The sequence below is a fragment of the Gavia stellata genome, chromosome 20 (genome assembly GCF_030936135.1).
Source record: "Gavia stellata isolate bGavSte3 chromosome 20, bGavSte3.hap2, whole genome shotgun sequence".
NCBI lineage: Eukaryota > Metazoa > Chordata > Aves > Gaviiformes > Gaviidae > Gavia > Gavia stellata.
Window position 1 is genome coordinate 9,631,990 of NC_082613.1, and position 24,961 is coordinate 9,656,950.

The window sequence follows — 24,961 nt, forward strand, 5'->3', positions numbered from 1 at the left end:
GTTTCTTATAGAAGCTACTGCTGGTAGAAGTCTATCGGAATGGACAGACCTAGAGACAGAAAAGATCTGCTACTGAGGTACTTATACAATACCAATAACAACATGCCAAATTTGTTTGTTTAGATCTAAAAGGGCCATTTCCCTACACGTTCAGTCTTTGAAATCTCTGCTCCAAAACTACTGCAGAAAATCCACAGAGAATCATTAAATAGTAAAGGCTTTTCTAAAAATATGAGAGAGTTATGAAACAGCAAATTAAAAGTAAAATAGCTCTCATTTATGTTTTAACAAAAATTATGTCCTTTTGATACTCCAGATACTTAAAACTTACTTTACATTTGTAGTCATAGACATGGAGATTTGTCAAGGGCCACAAGTTCTGCTTTGCATCTCATGCATGGTTCTGCAGCGCAGCTGCCAAGTACAAGTAGATTTTGCCTCAGACATCGTTATTTGCCACACTAAGCATGCAAGCAATCTCCTCTGTTCAGTCACTAGACTTCTAGTTAGTTTCAAATGGATATGACAGAGTTGCAGTAATATTAACAGTGAGAAATATTCCTTCAATCACATCCTTGCCTTAATGCTTAAAATACTCCACCTACCATCTTTGTTAAAATTCAGAGGATTAGATGCCTGTGACATGGAAGTTCACATTACTCCTGCGTCATGAACCAGGAACAACCTTCAACTATATTTATCTACTGGCAACTCATAAAAGGTGTCCTTTGCTGCATTGAAATTTTGCATGCTTAGTGTAAATCCAATACTTTGAGGCACAAATAACTCTAATAGGGCAAATAAGTTCTTTTCTCTTTGTCTTAGTATAATTTAAGTATCAGTGAAAGAAGTGTTGAACATCTGCCTCCCTCTTTTGTTGTGATGTATGGAATAATTTAAGAGTTCATGGAATCAGGCTAATGAACCAAGAGAGGAAATATGTCTATATTTAATCAAGCACTCTGTTCTTGTTATTTACAAACAAAGTGCTTAACAGTATGTCCCAGATGACATGAATAACTGTTGTACAAGCCTAGCACAAAAGATTACCTACAGTGAAGTCAGTGTTAACATTAAACAAGCTCTGAAAAATAACAAAGGTGTCTGACTTAGAACAAACATCCTTCCTTATCTCAGCAGAGAAGCTTCTGGGCTGTTTAGCAACCAATTCATGGAAGTGTAAGAGGCAAAAATGTAACTCAACGTAAATCCAAATAGAACAGTATCTGTATTCAACTGCCTGAATATGATACATAAAGACAAATGAGCTGGTCTGACTCAAAAGCCCTCAGGAAAAGCAGCTTTTTTTTTTTTCTTTTTAATTAACTGTTTTATGTATGTAAAAAAGGAGCCATATGCTTGTAAAAATGGATCAGTACTGAAATGGAATTAATGTATTTTGAATTTACAAAATAATTACCATATTTTATAACACTCCAATGCACGTAATATAAGCTACTATAAAGCATTTCAGACCTTAATTATGCTCATAAAAATTTGATGCAACTTTTTAATACACACCCATGCACACTAACATAAAAACAAAATGAGCATGAGAAAACCCTCAGCCAACAAAATAATGTCTAGTAAGAAATATCCCCTAAGGAATTCTGGAGAAGATGGGAAAGAAAAATACTATTAGAATGTTGAAGTTCACCAATTTATACATGCATATCATCAAAATTAAAAAAGGATATTAATGCAGAAATAAGACCAGTAAGTGTGCCAAGTGCTGCAGAGCCAAAGAACATCTTGAGAAAGTATCCCAGTGCCTGTAGAAAGGTTTGCCATCCACTTACATCTGACATATTTTCTCTTGTCAAACCTTCTGCTGTGCTAGATATAATTAAAAAATAAATAATTATAAATTCTAAGCCTGGATCCAAAAATACCAAACATCTTTTGAGAACAACAACAAAAAAGACTTCCATTTCTTTGTTGCTACCACTCTTAAAAGGCTTTTACTGTGATATATATAACAAGTGGAATGTCAAAAGATGTTAAATCAAGTCTTAGTGTAACCCCCAAAGGGAAACCTAATTCTGCTAAAAATCTGGAAATCCAGCATTGCTCTTCTCAATGGCGTAAATAGGCTATGATAATGCCCGGTATTACAAAACGATTTTCAAACTTTGAAAAGGAAAAGTAAACACATTTTGCAGTGGTAAAAACTCAGGGCATGAAAAAGAAAACAGACGGATCATGTGATCCTCAGAGAAGAATAAATGAACAGGAAGACCTCTCATCAAATATTTAGGTGTGGATGAGAGACAAGAAGGTCACTGAAGAAAAACAAAGAAGCTATTAGGAAGAAAGGGGAGAAATCTCTTTCAATTTCAGGAATGTATTTCATAGAATTCCATGCAAACAAGGCAAGGATTCTAACCAGTGTTCCTTCTGACTGCTGTTAGCCTTCATGGTCTTCCAAAAAAAGAACCACGACTGTACTAAAAGCAATTAGTTAATTGAAAAATGACTCTAACTTCACTACCTTCTTAGTATATCTATTCCTACACATTCATAGTCACATCTGTTGACTTCAGCAACAACTTGAAGATATATTTTTTTTTTTTTTTTTACTTCCAGCCCCAAAGAATTATCATGGGCAAAGGATAAGGATATTGGATGTTCTTCTTCCCTGTGATAGCCCCAACATAAATATAAAACTATTGTATGGATGTTGATGTATCCCCCCCACCCCCAGCTAAAGTGTGACTCTGGGTATAAGACAATGATACAGGAGACAGCTGCGTATTTGGCAAGGTAAATATCTTTGTGCAAGCCTGAAAGGACTTGGTTTTCTGTTGTCAGGACCCTCAGATGGAAAGAGGTCTGGTAAACGTATGGACTTAGAAAGCAATCAATTATTTGGGGTCAATGAGATGAGGCAGCCTATGCAGTTTATGTTACGGATTGCTTTTAACAAAGAAGAATCATACGAAATTCAGCTTTACACCAGAAATACATTATTTGTTCCAAATGGAGATGGAAGAATTACTGTATACCTGAATAACTAATTAACAGAAAATAACGTGGTTGCTGTTTCCATAATCACGTGTAGTTCAACATGTACACTTACTTGGTCAAGACAATAGAGACTGCATCATTGAGAATGCTTTCTCCAAAAACCAACATGTTAAGTACAGGATCCACATTGAGGGCATTGAAAATGGCAATAGTAGCCACAGGGTCAACTGCAGATATTAAAGAGCCGAATGCAAAACTGGGAGAACAGAAAACAAAAAAGAAAACTAGATGAAAGAAAAATATGGACCTAGTAAACTTGTATGAGCAACTAGCAACAAAGACATCAGGTGTTACAGTTTCTACACAGTGAAAAGTTACGCTCTCTTCCCATTCATAAGAACTTGAAGTGACAAAAGGGAAGTTTTTGTTTTTTATTTACTGATATACCAAAGACAAAAGTTGTTGTCCAGATGGAAAAGATGTTGGAGAAATACCTGTCTCCCAGCTCTCAACAACAGTATCAATGTCTTACTCCAACTAAGTAAGAAAAAATCAGAGGAATGGGAAACCAAACAACTTTACAGACACAGCCCAAACCATGTATCATACACGCATAGTGTTACCTGTTCATGAGTACTAGATAGGAACATTTAAAGGGAATTGCTAAAACTTCATTACTTTGGAATCCAAAGATAGGCAATGGGACTGCTCAGCTGTGTAAAGCCAAACACTGGAACCCAGTAAGGAAGATTTTTGCTGTTCATGCATGTTCTTCTTGTTATGTTTCTTGCTTGCCACCCAATTTATTTATGGATTTTAACAGAAAACTGCTGTATTTGCTATACAACAAACAGACAAAAATCCCAAATAAACCAGGAATGAACTTTATTTAATGGTAGGGTGGTGTACTCCTAAAAAACTTATTAGATCCTTTGCCAAGTTCTTGAAAAATCTACATTATTGATACTGAAAAACTCATTCTGTCTTTTAAGATGTTTGGACAAGGAAGTTATGCCCTTATCATATATACTAATGGTACCAACTAATTGAAGTTTCTGTATTTTAACTTTAAAGGTTGGTTAAAAAACCTGTCTAGAAAAATCACTGAGCACAGAATACTACTTGGAAATACGGGTGTAATAAATAGGGTTTAGAAGTGTTCAATCTATTTATTAGTTTTGTACACCATGTTGAATCTAAGCAATCTAAACAATAACCAGAAGAGCTGGCCAACGACAGTGCATTTCCCATATACAGTTATCTTGAAGAATGCTTCATTTCATATACTACTCCATTTCCCCAAGAGCTTACCTGTCTGTCATGTTGAGTTTATAAATTACATCAGCCTGAAAGAATACGTAAAACATAAAAAAAAAAAAAAAAAAAAAAAAATCACAATCAACTGTGTTTTTCTGCTGTTTTAAAAAATGAAACTATTCATCAAATCCTAAGTTAGTTATCATGAAAAAAACTCACAGCAGTGATGTTACCCAGTCTAGCACTGCCCTCCGACACTGATCTACTGCTACAATTCTGGTCACCCGAAATCAGGGAAGACCAGATGAAACTGGAACAGATAGAGGTAAGGAGAGTAACTAAAGCGTTCAAAGGAATGGAAATCTGAGAGGCAAAGAGGAAAGTATGGATTGTTTGGCCTACCAGAATGAAGTTTGAGAGAAAATATAATTATCTATGTCTATACCTAATCAACAGGGAAACACCAAAGCAGAGAAGGGAAGAAAATTATTGACATGATAAAAAACCAAGTAAGTTTAATACTGGAAATTAGAAGATGGCGCTAGAGAATACAGGTTTTGGAACAGCCTTCCGATAGGAAGATTGAGTAAATAAAAAAAAGTAAAACTCAACTCAAGTCTTAATTGCTTTTAACATGGAACATGCTGTATCTATAGAAGGGGTTATATAACATTACCTCTGTGATAGCAGAGACCTGGACTTTGTGACCCAGGAATTCACTTTCACTATGTTTGCCTGCTCTTGAAAAATGGACTTTCAAAGAGCAAGCCAGATAAGCTTAAGTGCTTCAAAGCGGTTATTCTTACCTGGCCCAGGAAATAAATTCCTCCACCTACAATGAAAGCTGATATTGCAGTGCCAAATACAGAAAACAGAGTGATGGAACCAATGTTCTGAAAAAAATTACCCTGGAATACAATAATAAAGTAAGTAAATTACTGAAAATTATCTAAGGGAAAACTCACGTTTGGGTTTGCATCTATATTATATTCTGATTCACAACTAGGTTTCCGATAATAAAGCTTCATTAATTAGGTTCAAGGTACCCCAGGACATACATCCACAGCATCTGCCGAAAGAGCCTGCTCTCTTGAGGACAACAGCAAAACCCTCTGATACCCAGGACAGGATGTTAGTCTGGTACCCTAACAACAAACCAATCCTCAGACAAACAGCTGGATATTCACCAGCACTTTGACACATCCCCACCTGACAGAACTGTAAATGAATTCATCTGTTGTAGACAGACCATGTGAAAAAGGCTTGTAAACTTCCCAGTTGCTAGTCCATTTCTTACGTTGTGATTTTGTATGAAAAAATCTTCAGTGTTGGTACCAATTCATAACATTACTATCGCCCAGTGCTCACTCTGTCTCCTGCAGTACAGCTCAAGTAGAAAGGCAGCACACAGGGAGGAGCAGAACCACTTCAACCAGGACTAGTGCTGTGAGAAATGTCCAAGGAAACACAGGCTCCCAGGCAAGGGGTGAAAACCCTTGTAAACATTTTCCTCCTCTTTAGCTATGGAGTGACCCCACCTTTCCCACTTCTGATCATACTCCTTCCCATTTTGCCTCCTTCACATCAGCCCTTGTACAGCTCTGATGAGGTAAGAAACCTCTCCAATCAAGGAAAACAACCTCTGTGCAGTACTTAACACCTTGGCAATATTCACTTAACAGTAACAAGCTACATTCCCTACATTCTGGGTTGAAGAGGCTTAAATTTTGCATTGTCAATTCCCCGATGATTAATATGATGGAATTTAATGCAAATATTCCAAACTTCATGAAGATAACTAAAAGCAGAATGTGTTCCAAACCAAACCTCAACATGTAAAATGACTGTCTGGCAGGGGCTAACCTTGTGCAATGAATATCCAGATTCAAATATAATAGGTGGAAGCAAAAGCAGAAAAAACATATTTGGACGAAACATTTCTTCTTCCTGCAAAACAAAAATTAAGTATAATTTCAAGGATATAATAATTATTGAAATAACATCAAATCTTCCAAAAGGGAAATTATTTAAAACAAAAAATGTTGGAAAATTAAAATGGCATTTATCTTTCTCCCTTCTTATAACAAAAGAAAAGACTGAAGAATAGTAAACTACTCCGGGGCTGCAACTTCTATTGGGTTTTTTTAATCCAATTATAGAAATCTAGGCATTACTTTTTTGAAATTACTGCCTCCAAATAAGCTGCACAGAAAACAGGTTATTTATGGCAAAAGAAAAGTCTTTCTGTTTCCACAAAACGTATTCCCATTTTATCTCACAGTGTCAAAATCTGTAAGGACTGTCAAGGAACGGGTGACCTCTTGAATATAATCTAGGTTAACTGTGACGAAGTACAGTTTCACTAGAAAACTCATCACCTGACAAGAAGAAATCAGATCAACATCTTAGTACACTTGCAAGTGAACAGGCTCAAGACATATGCTACTGTTAAGAATCTGAGGCTTGATTCTTCTTGGCAAATGTAATTTATGCCTATAATTTAATGGTACTACTCTGATGGTTCCTTTTTACCTTCAGAGTGATATAAATGAAACCTACCATGAAGTAAGATGTTATTTTTTGGTGACCTTACTCTTTGTTGCCTATCTCATCAGTTGGCTAACACTGCTTTATGGAGTTGTACCCCCAAACTGGCACCCTTCTTTTTTCTGCTGGCAGACTGACCACAAAAGGCAAATAAATCACAGCTGAATGTGCCTCTCTCTTTTTACCCACCAGGCTCCCTCCTGGTCCCCACAGTTCTGAATACAGCAGAATCTGTCACCTTTGTAAGCAACGATTAATTTGTTTAAATCCAGGTTAAACAGCTGAACAACTGTTCTGTTAAAACACCAGCTTTCAAAAAAGAAGTACTCATCTCTTTAAAGTTTCCTTTCTGCCTGTACCAGCGATAATAATCTTAAAGGATTTATGGGACTTAGAAAATAAAACTCATCCTTTACACTGAAATGCTCTAGTCCATTATTCTGCATGCACAATTCCATGTGTCGATAGCTAACACTACCTAGTTTCTGTCAATACTGTAACTGCGCTAGAACAAAAACCCCACATACCTGATTACACTGTTTAAAAGCCCCTGAAAGCAGAGCTGAACAAGGAGGAGAGAAATAATGAAAAGGAAGGACTGCATTTGTGCTGCACTGAAGCAGAGACAGGGAAAGTAAAACATGAAGACTGTAATTACCAGCCATGCTAGCCAGCAAGAATCACCAGCAAGTACAAGGTCCACTGAAGACTTAGTAAGGCATGATTGCAAGAAATTATATTACAAAGTTCTTAGGGCAGGGATATGATCCAAGATTTGCTTTGTACACAGATATAGCCTGCAGTTTAATATTCTATTTTTTTCCATACCAGATAAACAAAAATTCTCTAGTAAATTTAAAAACATTTAAAACCATTTTATAAAGTTCATAATAATTATTGATTAGAACATTTCACATCTGAAATTATGACAGCCTATGTTAAAACCTAAGCTTTGATACAGTGAAAGTAACTTAAGCAAATAATAATGTGATATCTGTGACCCTTTACCTTAGCTGATAACGTGAGCAACCAGATGCGGCATCCCCAGTGCCTCCCAAGATTTCACCAATCGTTACCAGAAATAAACTACGTAATTCATTAGCTATGATCAATATTTCCTGTGTTTATAGAATCAGTGCTCAAATCAGAGCATACTTTAAGCTTTCTTTTTTTCTCCCTGCATATGTGATCTTCTTCAGATTATTTTATTTAACCAGTAAGAAGCTATTTTAAAATGATGACTTTGTGGCTGTTTAACTGACTTTCAATTTTAAGTCAAATCCAGTTGACACAAATCAGGAATGAAAAAATGCTAACTAGCGCACCACCCACTGTTTCTAATAAGTAAATATGTAGAAATGAAATATCACAACATACTCTTGAACTATGTAATTGCTTAAATGAATGTACAGAGAATTAGTGTAGTTAGTTGACCAAAAAAAAGAAGTATAATCTGTAATTTAAAAGCTGCATCTGATTGAAAATCTATGCATTTTAATCTCTTTCAACTACAGAGGAAAAAAGTCTTCCTTTAGGGAAATAACTGCCAAGAAATATTAAGCTGCAAGCTAGGATTAAAATTCACTACTCAGACCAAGATTTTCAGCTTGCTAATATAAATCCTGTTTGAAACTGGCAATTCAAATCACTGTGATTTCAATCAGTTCACTGATCTAATCCTAATAAACTGTTTGATCCTATGAAAAAAAAAAAAAAATCACAATTTAAATACTGCAAGATTTTAAATTCCTGCTTTAGCAGGAATAGTGAAGAGTTCATTGCTTTGATAATGTGGATAAACTGCAGGAGGCAGTTCGGTTTAGACTTCACCTCTTGGAAATACTTCTGCCAGGATTCTCCCTCCCTGGGGAAGCCTCTGTAACTACACACACGCACAGATAAGACCTCATAGCATCACACACTAATTCAGGTTGGAGGGGACCTCTGGATGTGTCTGATTCAAGCCCCTGCTTAAAGCAGGGCCAACTCAAAGCTACTTCAGCTTCTCAAGGCTTTATCCAGCCAAGTTTTTAATATCTTTGTGGATGGAAATTCCCACAATCTCTCCAGTCACACGTTCCTATGTTTGGTTGCCATCACTGTTAGCATTTTCTTCCTAATATCTACGTCCGTAAAGCACCAGGCACCAGTACAAGGACAACCTTCTGCACAGCAGCTTTGCCTGTATTTTCTGCTGGAAATAAATCTCAAATCATGTTTCTATTCTCTCAGCCAGCGTGAAAAATGCTGCTGCTTCAGGCACACTGGTTTCAGCACCACAATTTGCTGCAGTTTTAAGTAAATAAAATAAGTAAATAACATGGCTTTTAGCGCAGCTATTCTGAAGTGCTCCTTTTTACCTCTGTGAAATCTATGTTAACACCTTCACGTAAAACACGTGGCTTTACAACCTATCAAAATACATTTTTTTTCTATGAAAACACCAACAAAATTAACTCCAAAAGGAGGAAGAGGACTAAATACAGTCAAAAAGTATACAAGACAAATAACTGAATTGCTATATTCTTTACTGTAACTGATCCCAAAGATGCCCAGTACCTTCTTCTACCATGTATCTAATAGGAACGGATTTGGTACTTTAAAAAGGATTACTCAGGGAAAAAAATATTGTGTAGAAAATGTTCAGCAGGATCGGGATATCAAATCGGTTGTATTATTATTAAAAAAAACCCAAACTTTGGCATCAAGTATAAGGTATGTAAGTTTTTGGAAATTACATATAAAGAAACTAGTATTACAAACAGTCTTATTTTAAACATTTAAGGATTGTTCTACAATTAAAAATTAATTGCTTCAAATATACCTTCCAGTTGGCCAGCTTTTGAGCCTCTATGATTTTTATAAAAGCTCCCATAAGGATACCTAGGAGAGAATGAGATAACATTTTGAAATAATCACAAAACACATCACTTTTTCCATTTACTTTTTTCCATTAAGTTTTAAAAGTGAAAACAAGGCAAAATATAAAGCAGCAAGTCTTTCATTCCTAAATCACAAAAACACAAAGTGGGTTTGGGTCCGATATATGACAGTTTCCAATACACTACGTAATTATATAGCTTCCCGACACAAAAGATTGTCACTTGGGTTATGCAAATACTGAACATGCATATTGAGAGTGCTGTGTTCATTGGTTCATAAAGGTAACAGGTTTAAACTACTGAAAAATGCTTCTCATCTAAGCTGCATTCAAACAAAATTCCATCTTGCTAAAGATTCAGGAAGTTATGAGTTAGAGATCTGTGTGATAGCAGAAAACCTCCATGTAACTTCAATGTTATTTGCAATGTTAACACAGCTTAAGTGAAATCCGTCTTCTCCACAGAAGTGAATTTTGTCTCAATGAAATCATAGCACTTACTGGCAATGAAGTAGGCAACAAATTCTGATCAGGGTGGAGACACTGTCAGAACTATTTCCCAAATGAATTACACATCTTTTAAGTCATGTAGAAATACTAATTTGAGTATAAAAGAATTTTACCAACGGTGCTGCAAACTCAATGGTTAAAGGGTATCATGCTCTTTCCTCCTATACATCTTCAAACAGATAAGACAGAAAACTCCAAACTAACAAGATTTCTTCTGGAAGTCATGAAGATAATTAATGAACTGTCACTAATTGCTTTCAAGGAGTTATGAGGAATTTGCCTTTAGTCAGATTCCAGATCTGTGTTTCTGCATAGTTGTGTTTTATTATTTACAGAATGGAGACTTCATAGTCAAACACTGGGATGTAGAAGTGAAATACACTGAATGAAAGGTAAAATGTGGCTGAGAAGCTTAAGTATGCTTTCCTGTAACTCATGTGTTTTTATTCTCTCATGCTGTAGCTATCAAAAGAGTCTTACAAATAGCATCACATGGATTACTCCTGATGGATGTGTCATACACACAAAGCCATGAGGCTTAAGCCTTCTTTCATACAAAAATATGTGCAGGCATTGGTCCCAGAGGATAGAAATAATTGTTGCATGAAATGGTTTATATGGAAAGGAAGAGCAAAACATTAATGAAGGAACATCAAAGGTCTCCTGTTCTTTGAAGAAGGACAGAATGCAGATACAGCCACTCACATGCCATATAAATACAGGTCTCAGTAATATCATTCTGGGATGGAAGCTGTGTCAGAAGCCAAGGACTAGAACATTTCTAATTTTTGCAGAGCAGCAACACAATCTTCAACTGGTACAAGCAGTACTTGTATCACCTAACAAGAGGTTTATGCGGGGAAAAAACAAACTACACAACCAGAGCCTATACATCTGAAGGCACAGACTTCAGGAAGTGTACTTCCTGAACAAACCTTCAGTATTTTATGAAGTAGTATTGAGAGCCCCCACATAAAACTATGATTAGAGGGGATTTAAAAGAAAAGAGAATGCCTTAATTCACTTCTGCTGAAGTTGAAGGGCTACAGGCAACTTTGTGAAACTGGACCCCTGTGAGTAGGCCAACCATGGCCTGTGGGCTACAAGCTGGGCATCCCTACCCTATGAGCTCAAGAGGCTTAAGTAAAAGGCTGGTCTCAATCTCTTTTTTAGAGGAAGAGCTAATCACAAGCTGACCCTAACAACAGTGTCACGGACTGACAAGGTCCTTTCATGGTATCCAAAGTTAAATGAACAACAATATAAATGTAAGGCAACAGCAGAGGTTAAGGGAAAAGGATGAGCCTGAATCATACAACTTACACCTTTATATAGCACAAGTTACTTCTAGCTGCATATTACACAGAACAGTACTACTAAACTAAGATTACGCTAAGCAAAGTCACGAAAGAGAGCTGCACAAAATAATGCATCACCAAGATGGTTTAATAGCAGCAGACTCGAACTCTGATGCTGGTTTTTAAAACTTGTCCCACACATCTTCACAAACTACTCTTCTTTTAGTACTAGATTAATGAATGCAGTTTTTGTTCAGCTGGTTCCATCTATTAAATCAGGTAGATTAGTTTTGTCAAGGGGCTAACTGGAAAGCTAAGTCTATAAGAGCTAATCTAAGCCTCATTCTTTGGAAAATGTTATAGGAATTTTCTTATTACAACCAACCTTTATTTTTCCTGAGAGCATGTTAAAACTCAGTAACAAATCATAGAGAAAAACTTTTCTGGCAACTGTTTTTACCAACGAAATTCCAGTAACTTTTAAGGATGAAGATCGAAGTCCAGCCTTAGAGAATGCACTCCCACCCTGTCCACAGGGAGAGTAACATGCCCTAGAAATTGTAAAATAGAAGCTTCTGAGCAGCTCAGACAATGGGAGGCAAAACAGTCCTGAAAAATCATACTTACCTTCTCTGCTGCCATTTTTATTAGCCTTCAATAACTGCCTGAGAACATTTGCTTAATTTACAAGTCAAAATAGGACACACCTCACTTCTGGCACTGCTAGCAAAACTGGATACTTGAAACTCAAGCTGTGCTTTTGCAGCTGTGTAGATCATTACCAGTAACAGAGGTTCACTGACCAGCAATTAGCTGGCAATTCCAGTGATTATACAGATGCCGTGTCCTGTCAACAGAGCTGACAGTAGTTTAAATATGACTGAGTCAATAAACGAAATAAATAAGGCTTAAGTGTCACAGGGCATCTATTAGCTGGGTAGCTACTGGGTATAACACTCTCTCGACTTAGTGGAATTGCATTTGCTGGTGTCATCTCACCTGGTTTGGGAGATAAGACTACAGCTATGCTGTGGTTCACACCGAAAACTAAACTATGCAAGTTTCCTATATGTCCTCTCTGTGAAAATACAGGAGATGAAATGCTGCTCTTTCTTACCCATCTTGAGTAGCAGTGACAGACTCAGCACAAAAACTTACCAGTTTCATGAACAAGCTTTTGTTGGGACTGACAGGAACACAGAACATACCAGCGCAGCTAAAATCCTTGTCCTGCTGCTGAGATGCCAAGAACAAGAAACAAAAAGAGAAGAATGTCTGTGCCTCTGCTGATCTCTGCAAAGCTCGGCAGGAGCAGTGACAGAAGCTTGCCTAACACCTCAGCTCAGCACTGCCCAGTAGTTGGCTTGGGGCAGAACACAAGGAATGATTGTGAAGAAAATCCAAAACTATGCCAGCAAGAGCAATCAATATACTGCTGCATTTTAAATTGGGGATTATGCTTAAATTTAGCTATTTAATAACAATGGTAACTAACCTGATTAGAAGCAAAATTAATACCTTTCACCTGGACTTTTGTGTACAAAGAGGAAGGATACTGAAGGGATAGTAATGTCCTTTTGAAACCTTTCAAGATACCGGAAGATATACTACACAAGACATCTCACCTGTCCACGGCAATAATGTAAGAAGGGAAGGAAAGAGAAGTGTGTAAATAGTGAATCAAACACTGCATGGTTTCTATGGGGATGACAAAGTAAGTCAGGATGATCTGCAGCAGCTCTGATCTTTCTATGTCATACTACGGTAGACAGAAGCATAAACGCACAGAAGTCTGATGGATGCTGCTCCTATAAATATGACATGTGCGTGCAATACCCAGGAAATCCATACCACCACTATGACAGATTTCTTACAGGTCTATTTTTTTTCAGCTGCGCAGAAATACCGAAACTCAAATAAGGCCTTGCAAGTGAACATCTCTTTAAGATTCAACACCTTCTAGTATGCTAGTAATGTGATGTGGTCTGCATCAAATAGAGTTACCTAAAAATTCAGGGCGTCATGCCTGCAGGAAAATGTTTTTCTTTCTGTTAAGTAACAGCTCTAAGATTTTCTCAGTCTAGCACCCAAGATGCAAGAAGATCCCTGCTTTCCAGAAAGCATAAGGTACTGACAAGCACCAGAAAGCTTACTTCCTCCCATTGAGAAATTGTGTGAAAATACAGTTAAGAAATATGAGAGGAGAAGCTACCAGCCAAAGCCCAGGAGAAAGTAAAGAATCTACCTGCTCAACAAGTATTACACTCCTCCACGCTACATCAGAATTACAGCTAAGCATCTTTCTCTTTTTGTTCTATTTTTAGAACAGCTGTCAGTGAAAGTGTCACTAGTAATAGAAGCAAAAATATCACAGATTCTTGTAAACAAGTTACAGAGACAGCTGAAAAACTGTTGCTGGGATTAGTTAGACCAGGTTCTTTAAACATTATGTTAGACAGTATGGAGAGAAAAATAATAAATGTACTGATTTCCTCCTCATTTACACATTTATAAATCAGGAGCAACAGCATACAAAGAAATGAAATTACCCTAACATAAAACTACAGGCTTAGGAATACTCCAAATTTAATTCAAATTAAGTAAGCACTTGATCTTCATTAAGGGTGGCATTCTTATAGCTCAAGTCATAGGAAGAGCTCTTGTCATGGTACTACAGGGATAGTTAAGTATCTGGCAGTCCAGGCAAGTTTTCAGGATACAATTACAGTCCCCAGCTAGATTAAAATCACATATACAGACAAAATTCTACCAAAATTAATACAAACACATGTACCACTTCAAACGGAAGGCCAGAGTCTTGCTGCCAGGGAGCGCTGCAGTATCTTGTCCTACAGTACAGATGCAAAAATAGAGGAAGCTGCCAAGTACTTAGGTGGTGACATCCCTATAGTGTCTATATGTGTCATTTTACTGAGCCAGTCTCTGCACATATGCTCATGTCTTGATTTCTTCCATGAATTTAATTCTATGAATTGGTTGTTTTCCTCACTGCATCCAGTTTGCTGCATCTTTCTAGTGACAGTTAACACACAACAGAGCATTATTTCAAGTACAGACTACTGAGAGTCCCTGAATTAACACAAATTCAGTATAAAAAGGTCATGGTTACTCACCTAAAGAAACAACAGCCACACTCTCTGGTAAAAAATGAAGTCGGTATCTTATCAGTAAATGCACCAATATGATGCAGATAGCTGTGAAGGAAAAAAAATAAATTGCAGATTTAGAAGTGTTAGAAAAGAATAAAACATACTTTTAAGTAGTATTTCTAAAATATACGCAGCAAAACTTCTCCTAATGATTTAGTAGAAATCCACTAATGCCAGTAACCAAATTTTAATTCTCACTCAAGTATGTAAATGGATCTACAAATGACAGAAAATAACTACGGCAAATTTTAGGACTTAAAATTATTTTCTAAAAATACCAGTATTGCTACTTTTAGAGCCTGATTCAGCTTAGAAGAAAACTTTCTCTGAGCAGTAGCTGTAAAAAATGTCAGTTATACAGAATACACTGTTTTAATAAAGGTTTTGGTAAACATTTCATATTTTTGAAATAAAATAGAGATGTTCACATGGCCTCAATTAAAATTTCAAAGTTACACACACTTTCGCACCCAAGTTCCTCTGAGCAGATGGGCTTTACCCAAATGCATAATCACAGAATCAGAAAAATTACATTGGAAGGGATCTCTTGAGGTCATCTAGTCCAACTTCCTGCTCAAAGCAGGGCTAACTTCAAAGAAGGTTGCCCAGGGCCTTGTCCAGTCAAGTTTGAAAATCCCTGAAGTTAAAGAAGTCACACACTCTCTCACAACCCCAGTTCCAGTCCTTAAGCCTCATGGTGAAGAATTTTCTTTTTCTCTCCAATCCACATTTCTGTTGTTGCAAGTTGTGACTGGTGCTTCTTGTTCTTTTGCACCCCTCCGAAGAGTCTGGCTCCATAGCCTCTGTAACTTGCATTCAGTGGGGCTATGAGACTGCAGAATAGGTAACTGTTCAAATATCCAGGTTCTCATAACAAGCATCAGCCAAATCCTTATCCAAATCAGCAAGAGACATTTACTGCTGAGCATTGCTAAAAGTTGCACCACTAAGGGGAAAGGAGCAGTGTAGAAAAACACAGAACAGATTCAGCTTGAAGTTAAAAATGAAGGTTACAGTAATCCCATCACAGCCTCTATGCCAATGTAAAGGCAAATTACAAAGGATCTACAGCAGATCTGGGTACCATCCATGGATACAGTTAAAAGACACCTCTTGATTCTTTTAGAACTACTGCAGGCAGGAAACTTATCTATAAGAATCAAATAATCCTGGATTATTAAATCCCTAACAATTTTGATCTCAATATTCCCCACATTGAAAGTACCACAATTCTTCTCGCACCTTAATTTAGCTCAACAAAGGGTCAAAGAAACATCTGGCCTGCATGTCTGTAATACACGTATTTCGCTCTATTTGCTAACAAATCATTCTGCAGTGGCCTGGGATATAAGCAGTATTACTCCTTGTATTTTGTCAGAAAGCAACTGAAGCTCAAGCAAAGACAATAGCATTTTATGTACTGGAATCAAATCGTGGCCTGTTAATTACAGTAGAAACTGTTTTAAACTGTGTATTTGGCAAACCTCATCACAAGTGCAACGGGAAGCCTCATTCTCCGTACTCTGTTCCTTGTAAGAGTCTATGACTCTCACCCTATTTCAGCATGGGCAGCATAGTGCCAGGCCACACTACAACAGCACACATTTTGAACTCGGGAATGAACTAAGTTCTCAGAACTGCTCTTAGCGATTTGGTTTAACAGCTCCTTCTAGTTAACTAAAAACCAAGCAGCCACTTGCAGATGGTTCAGAAGAGCACTTTCAATTTACAGCCTGAAAAGGTACAAAATGGTCCACAAGTAATTCTGAGCACTAGCACGGTTTGCTGGATCACACCACCTGTGAACTACTGGGGTCTACAACATGATCTGTATTTACTATACAGTCTCACAAAAAAGAAGTACAAACCTCATAAACACAACTACCACCTTTTGTCGCCCTACTCTACAATACGGTGCTAAGGAGTGGGTATCACACTGATGCCTGCATTCTCCCACAGGTTATCTCGTACACCCAGTTGATACACAACATGGTGAGCATTTCATGGATGTGGACATGAATAGATGGATGGGCTTACAACCAAAGCAAGGACTCATGAAAAACAATAATATTTGCTCAATTACTGGCATGCAATTTGTTCAGGGCCAAAGCTGTGGGTTTGGAGTGATGCGCAGGGATTGTTCCATTCATGAAGACTGGCAGGGCTCCCTTCCCCACGTTTACCCCACTTCTAGTTCACCAATCTTTATGATATCGACCAATCAGTTCTCAAAACACTTGAGTTTAGAGTACAACACTTTAATGCAGTCTCAAAACGGTGTTTACTTTAAAATGTTGTACTAGAAACTGCAGCAGTTCAGAAGCTGACTAACAAGCAACTCTGACATTTGGCTGCCAGCTGCTAAACAGACGATGGGAGCAATAGCTTCATCATGTATCCCAAGCAAAGTTTTTATTCGCCTGTCAATCAGTACTATTGAGTTTCATATCAATTTCCTGCCTGTTAAATGTGAAAAATATGCATCCTGTAAAGACATCCAGGATTACTGTGTTTAAAGCATTCTATACTGCTCTTTGGGACAGATCCATAAAGGCATCTGGACATTACGGATTTCCAGCAAACTCTAAGGCAAGCACAAACATGCTTTCTATTTAGCAGATCTAATCACTAGCTCCTTTCTAACAGCTTTTGACTACTTTGCTTTGGCAATAAAACAAAAAGCAACCATCGCCTAACTCCCACCAGCATAAATATTATGGCAGCCTGGTATGTTCTTTAGCTGTTGGTCACCCATTCCTTGTGTAAGACTGCTCTGTTTGTATCTGGCAGCACATCATCTGCTCCAGGCACTTGCATGTATCAGGAATATAACAATCAGGCAAGAGGCTGGAAAAAGCAGTGTTCTGGACAGGCTAAAAGAACATGTGAGTGTCCCTTTAAGGAAGAGCACAGTAAAAGCATATAACGTAACAGAAGGGAATTCATGGATCACATGAACATGTCAGCATAGAGGTATGACTTTGAAAGTGAAGTGGTGTTTGAACAGATAAACAAGCCATAGAAATCTGGGATCAGAGACTAACTCATGCTATTTCAGGCACTTTAAATTTGGGGCTTGGCTTTGACACAACACAGCTCAGAATGGATCTGCTTCTGGGTCTACTCCAGTTCAGGACATTTTAAAGGCCATTTTACAGCTCATGACATCCAGGTTTAAGAGTATGGTATACACATTCATTTTTACCCTTCCCACGCTCTTAAATCAGAGATTATGAATGGGAATAACTATGAACAATAAGCTTTTATACTGGCTTTACTTTGTTCAGGGAACTCCCCTGTCCTGAGGGTGATGCTTTTAAGATCCATTAAGTTATCAGACTGGCATAAATAGGCTGGAACACAGCCAAAAAAATCATAGATCTGTTCTTAAGTCCTAGGAATGCAATTTTACCATGAATAGCCCTTTTAAAAGCCATGAGACACACATATTCAGAAATTTTATTTTAATCTTAGAAGTCTTCTGATCTACTGCATTTTGCTTTGGTCCTTCTTTTGTTTCTGTTCAAATTCTAGTATGCCATTGACCTCTGGGAAAACATTAACCCTCTTTGAAGACAAATAGATACTTTACAAATAAGCAGAAGCCTTCTACTTTTTGCTGCACTTAATAATAGTTATTTATAGCAGGCAAAGTTTTATTTTTTTTAAATCCAAATGATTTGCAGAAGTTGGCAGGGAGGTTGGAACTAGATGATCTTTAAGGTCCCTTCCAACCCAAACCATTCTATGATGCCATGAAGTTTCTGCGTTGCTCTCAGCTCCATACCTCTTCTTTTCTCCACTTGCTACTGGAAAGAATAACTACTTAGAAGACTAGGTGACCCGTCTGTCACAGAAAAGTCTCTCAGTATAGCTTGCTTTGGAGGAACCAAGCACATAAACACGCAAAGGAAAACAGACAAACCCTTAACTCTCCATGAAAGTTTTGTTATTGCTACAGTTTTGACTACAGCATTGCTCTAAGCAGATGGTGAGATAACAGCCCAGACTTACAGAAAAGTTGGGAGTGCATCTGCCATTCAAAATGCCTATATAGGTACAACAACGTTAATACAATTATGGCAATCTGCATGTTATTATCACACTCTTGTAGGAACGTAAGAAAGTAAGGAGAGCCAGAAAAATAGATACTGAACTTTTATACTTGTGCAAGTAAATCTGCCTGCCTTCTATTGGTTTATATAAAAAAATATCTGAAGGCAGTCCAGAAGTGCTAGAAGTAGTTAAATTGACATCTATCTAGTACACTGTCCTCAAAGACAGCTGCAAGCACCATGGAGTATTCTGACAATGTCTTTTTCATACGTGAACATGTCATGTGCTTGGTAAGGAAGGCGAAGACAATTAAACATGATGTTTGCACTTTGAGACCATGGTGAAGAGGTTTGCAATGGTCCTCAGCTTTCCACATGTTTGGGAGGTTCAGGCAGTTACATACCCAACTTTCTAAAACCCTGTGCCTGTAAAATATTCCACTTCATAGAAAGAAAACCATCATTCACCTAAAACAAGAAGGCTAAAAAAAATTGTCATGCCACTAGATTGCTCCTCTTGCTGTGCTTGGACTCCAGTCTGAACTGGAAGGATAGGTTTAGCAGGTGTAGGTACCACCAATTTGGTAGTAGCAGCCAGCGTAGTGTGGAGGGTAACATTGATGACTTCATGGGTGGCATTTGCAGACCTGTCACGATAATATAATATGTGATTATACCGGATGGGAGCAGTATGACAAAGACTTAGCCTACTAAAGACATGCACACATGAAACAACCACCAGATCATACTGAATTGATACTAGTGACCAACACGTTAAGGTTGCTCTTTAAAAGCGGTCTCTGATCACATACAAATACTGGAAGTTCAGATTCATGGACCTGATTATTGCCGAGTTCCTTCATGCACTGCAGACACCAAATATTCTGCACTGCAGCATGGGATGCAGGTGAAGGCCTGACAGAAGAATGAAGTAGCCCACTTAGCCTGTCGAGTCTAACAAACCCACTGTAGCAGACCAACGGCACCCGCAGGGACCGCGGGACTGCGCTTGCCAGCTCCTACAGCCCTCCCTGCCGCGCAGGGCCGCTTCAGAGCCGGCCTTCCCCTCCCGTGGGCAGGACACTCCTGGACCCCCTCCAGGGGCCCGCCCCGCAGCCCTCAGCCCAGTGGTAGGCCCGCGACACGGCAGGGTGCCCCGCAGCCCTCGGCCCCAGGCGCCGTGCTGAGCGGAGGGGCCGGCACCGCGGGGCTGGGGACACTGCCCCCCCGCAAGCCCCTGCTGAGGGGAAAGGCACTCCCGTCCGGCACACGGCAGCGAGGCCCTGCCCCGGAGGCGACGCTTTCCCACGGGCAAGGCCCGGGGCAGCGGGCCGACCCCTCCCGCCGCCCGCGGCCCGACCGCCACCACACTCACTCCGCCATCTTGTCGGCCGCCAGCTTAAACCTCCCACCGCGTTCCTGCGGGGCCGCCCCGCACGCAGTCACTTCCGGGACTCCTGGGCGACGCTCTAGCGGGCGCGTCCGCGATCTCTATGAAAAGATGGGGCGGGGTCGTGGGGGCGAGAGCGCGCATGCGTGCGCGGCGGCTGCCTGGAACCGGCGTTCTTCAAGCGGCAAGCGGGCGCGTGATAGGGGGGGGGTTTGTCACGTGAGAGTGGGGGCGGCTGCGCGCGCTGGGAAGCGAGCTGTCCTGCGTGGCGACGCCGCGTCGTCATGCGCTGGTGCTGTGGTGTGATGTCATCCTTCCGGCGCCGGCCAGCGGGGGTGGGCTGCACGCGGGGTCCAGCCTACGCTCTGCCCTCGCGGCGGCTCGCGCTGGGGCCAGGCCTTCAGCCGCCATCGCCCGGCAGCTCCTTGTCCCTCAGCCATCGCTGCCGGGCGCCATGGCCCTCAGCAGCTATTGCCCAGCAGCTCCTTGTCCCTCAGCCATCGCTGCCGGGCACCATGGCCCTCAGCAGCTATTGCCAGCAGCTCCTTGTCCCTCAGCCATCGCTGCCGGGCGCCATGGCCCTCAGCAGCTATTGCCAGCAGCTCCTTGTCCCTCAGCCATCGCTGCCGGGCGCCATGGCCCTCAGCAGCTATTGCCAGCAGCTCCTTGTCCCTCAGCCATCGCTGCTGGGCGCCACGGCCCTCAGCCATTGTTGCCTGGCATCACGGCCCTCAGCCACCATTGCCGAGCAGCTCCTTGTCCCTCAGCCATTGCTGCCTGGCGTTATGTCCCTTGGAGCCACCATCGCCCAGTGGCTCTTTGTCCCTCAGTTGCCATGGCCTTGCACCTTATCCTTCAGTTGCCATTGTCTGGTGGCTCCTTCTGCTTCAGCCACCATTGCCCCGCAGCTCCTTGTCCCTCAGTCATCGTTCCTTGGCAGCTCCTTATCCGACGCTGTTGCCTGGCTTCTTTTCCCGCAGCTGCCATCACCCAGCAGCTCCTTGTCCCTCCACAGTCATTGCCTGGTGGCTCCTTGTCCCTCAACTGCCACCACCCAAGCTCAAAAGTAACCCCTTGTGCTTAAACTTAGACTGAGGTCACGGTGGCACAGGGTTATTATTTCAGCGGCTGCACTGGAAACCTGGGTGTAACAACTGCAGAAGTGTGCCGAAGCATCACGTCAAAATACTCTGTGGTGCCTAAAAGTGGGAAATGGATCCTGACCTTTTAAATAAAAGACATGTTCAACCTGCAGCTCCCCTAACCCTTTCCTGCTGGCTGAGTAAACCTGAGTAAGCACACAGCTGATCCATGGGTGACTTTTCACTTCTCAACCACAGACTGAGAACGTAGCTTACAGCAAAAAGAAAGTGTCAAATTAGCATTTATCCAGTTACCATCAAGCGGAATCAGAAAGCCACTACCTCAAAATCAGTGTCAAAACGCTCTTGAATTAAAATACTGTTGAGTTGTCAGCCTTACCTGGTGTAAGTTTCAAATGCCGTCCTCTGGGACAGGCTGCTGCTTGGGTCTCTCAGCTCTCCCGTGCATCAGTTCTTACCTGAAAAATGGGGCTAATTAGCACCTCTGAGCTTACAAAGCCAGTCATGGACATCCATCCATCCAGTTTCTGAAAGTCTGAGATGCTGGGATGACAGGCATTGTGGAAACAAATAGTATAACAGCATCACATGCATTTCTGTCCATTTCTGTTTTTTCTTCCTCAGGAAAAAAAAAGGGGGTTGTACAAACAGACTTATTGGTTTGTCTGCCTCAGGTCGTTTTGAAGGCCTTTTAGAATATCAGCTGTGCACTTTAATCAAAATTAAATTGTAGATTCGTGGCACAGACACACTGACACTCGCAATCCATTTACATGACAGTGAAAGCCATTCAAACAGGTATGAACATGGGTGAGTTTTAAAAAACGGTGAGATGTGGGCAGCAGCTGTTTTTCCATTTGTGTCGCAGGCGGGGCAGAGCTGGAGAATGTCTGGTTTCCTGTAGTGAGTCTGAACCCACACCTCTCCTTTTCTTCCATCTTCTGATGTGATTTTGTGGTGACCTACTTAGATAGTCTTACTACAGTTGTAACCAAATATTTTTTTACACACTGGCTAATTTCCGATGATCTGCAGCTTGCTAATCGCCATCTGCTTTAACTCATTCTCTCCATCCTAATAGTGTTTGGAACAGTTTAAAGTGCATGACTTCAGCTTAGGCGCATGTGATGTGGCACACTTAAAGCTTACCGGTGCCAGTGAAAAATGAGGATGGCACTTTGCAGGGTGGTGCAAGCTGATTTCCAGAGGTGATGTGCACAACTTACTCCATTTGGAAACTGGGGGGGACTGCGGGCCTCCAACACATCAGAAGCTCAGGCACTTCTGCTCTTTGATCTCAGTTTTCACGATGCTTTGGAGTGGAGATTATGAACAACACTTCACCCATAAATAATGAAGCTTGATTCAGAATGTGTTACACTTAAGCTGATGAAACACAGGAAATTTTCTTGTGAATGCCTTCTTCCTTTTTTGAGCAAAAATTAAAATTCAAAGTTTGCCAAGCCTTGGCCAATTTTGGTATTTGTGAAGTGCTCCAAATGTGCTGTGTCAAAGCACCAGAGGGATATGGAGGGTTGCTTCAGTACGAACGGAGGCTGGTGCAGGTCAGTCTAGATGGCTGGAAGTAGCTGGTCTCTACAAGGTGAATTGTCAGCGTTTCCCTTGAGAACATCTCTAAAAAGAAATTGGTCTTCCGCAAATTTGCATGTTTTTAGCTCATAATAACTTTCGGGGTTTTCCTTTTGCTTTTCTGGGAAGCCCAGTGAAAATACAAGAAGTTAAATTGAAAGGGATTGAGGGAGAACGAGTGGAAATGTGGCAGAAAAGGACAGTGGGGGCCATGTGCGTCTCTCATCTGCGCAGTACGTTTCGTGCTCTAGGTCACACGACAGGAAGAAGCTCCCCTGCTGTGCAGCCCAGTCCTCCTCACCCGGACCTTATCCTGTCCACCTAGAAATCAGAGAAAAAATCGTTGAAAGCCACCTCTGGAGAGCTCTGGTCCAACTTGCTGCTCAAAGCAGGGCCAGCTTCAAAGTTAGAGGAGGTTGCTCAGGGCCTTTTCCAGAGAAATTTTGAAAATCTCTAAGGATGGAGAGTCCCCAGCTGCTCTGGAAGACCTGTCCCTGTGCTGCACCGCTCTCAGGGTGAAGAACTGTTGTGCAGTTGGAAGCCCTCTTGTTGCACTTTATAGCTCGTGCCTCTTTTGTTGTACAGCTCTGACAAGTCTGCTCCTCCTTGCTATAGCTCCCTTCCTCCATATCTTATAGCTGTGCCTATGCTGCTCTGGGTTAAAAGGAGTAGCTGCATCCATCTACAAGGGCAAAGTTTCTTAAAAGCAAATCAGCAAATGGTGGAAGATGTAGAGCCATTGCAGCAGTGTTGGTCAGTGAAAAGGGCATGGCTAGATTCCCATGTAATCTCCACCTGTTGCAATGGGCTCTTGGAGCTGTGACCAGAGCGATGTTCAATTCTGTACCAGGCTCATGCAGAATAAAGAAAATCTAAAAAATATCTTTCCTAGTCACTTGAGTTTTGCTTGGCATGAAGAGCAGGTCATCTGGCCTAAGAAAGAAGGCCAGAAATTTTAGCTGTTTTGCTTTTTCTTTGCTTTTTTTGGGGGGTTTTTTGGTTTTGGCCTTGGCCTCATTTTTTTTGATTGTTTTTGTTCCTTAAATCTTTCAACTGGCATGATCAGGAAACTCCACGCTTGTTTTGTTTTACTGGCCTTGTAGCTGTCATGTGCTTTTAATCATGAGAGATTGATGTAGAAAAGGGATGACTGCAGATGTAACTCTTCAGGATGTGGGCTGACCTTCTCCGCACTGTGCCTGCTGGCCCTGGCCAAAGGGGAACCACAGATGGGTGTTGGGGGGCATGGGAAGGGTTCAGGAAGGGAAGTGGAAGGAAGGAGGATTGAGCCAGGAAAAGTAGAGGCCTGGGAACCTAGAGAAACACAAACCCAGGACTGAACCTCACAAAAGCCAGGATCTGAGGGGGGAAAAAAAAAAAAAGGAAAAAGGTAGAAGGAGGACAAGGATCCCAGGAACCCCTGTAGGAGGGGGGAGCATCAGAGTGGCTGGAGGGATCAAGGGCTGCTGGGTCAAGTGACTGTGTGAGAACAGAAAGCCCAGGGTACCAGGAGGTGCAGTTGATCAGCCACTGTGAATTGTCACATTTCCACTGATACGAAGTGTCATCCCTCAGAGCAGCGCACTAAGGGTGAAGTAACCACAGGTGATATCAAATTATAACGTATAAAATGCTCTGTATGAAGAGATGGTGATTTTCATGTCTCATCTCTGACTCATCAGCAGGAAATACCACTGCTTGCTGGACCTGTTGTTGCCACTTGGAAGGGGTAAGTCAGACTTACTACCACTGAGATAACTGCTGAACCAAACACCAGGCTAGCATCGCTCTACAGATGGTTTTTCAAAGACTTGGTTGCAACAGAAAGTAATCATTTTGGCAGGAGGCCTTTCAGCCTGCTTCTCACTTGTGGTTTTCTGATGCACAGCTACTGAGCATCTGTTGATTAATGCGTGTGCTGAATGTTGCTTTTAATAGATCCCAGGAATTTCGCAGTTGTTTAAGCTCATCTAAGATGATGTGGCTGTAGGTAACATAGTGTTTAGTTTTAATTCTTAAATTATACAGAGCAGCCTAAATAGATAGCTATGTGGAACACTGAAGGCAGGCACAGATGAGTAAGTGACCAGCTGTAACCTTGTGCTGGAAACATAGGGGAAGGCAGTAATTTACAGGCACAGGACTTTGTTCTCTCTTACAAGTGGAGGCTGTGGCCTCTAAAGAGCAGGGGTG

General features: G+C 40.6%; 1 protein-coding gene across 1 annotated transcript in view; it reads right to left on the bottom strand.

The window, feature by feature from the left end:
* SLC9A8 (solute carrier family 9 member A8) overlaps positions 1-20,068 on the bottom strand; it is a 30,779-nt gene extending 10,711 nt beyond the window's left edge. The window contains exons 1-9 of the mRNA XM_059827112.1: positions 20,061-20,068; positions 19,154-19,332; positions 14,595-14,675; positions 9,596-9,654; positions 6,088-6,171; positions 5,031-5,132; positions 4,279-4,313; positions 3,080-3,223; positions 1,698-1,836 (exon numbers count right to left, since the gene is read on the bottom strand). Coding sequence (XP_059683095.1) covers positions 1,698-1,836; positions 3,080-3,223; positions 4,279-4,313; positions 5,031-5,132; positions 6,088-6,171; positions 9,596-9,654; positions 14,595-14,675; positions 19,154-19,332; positions 20,061-20,068 — 831 coding nt within the window. The remainder of the gene's footprint in view (positions 1-1,697; positions 1,837-3,079; positions 3,224-4,278; positions 4,314-5,030; positions 5,133-6,087; positions 6,172-9,595; positions 9,655-14,594; positions 14,676-19,153; positions 19,333-20,060) is intronic.
* Positions 20,069-24,961: the final 4,893 nt, after the last annotated feature.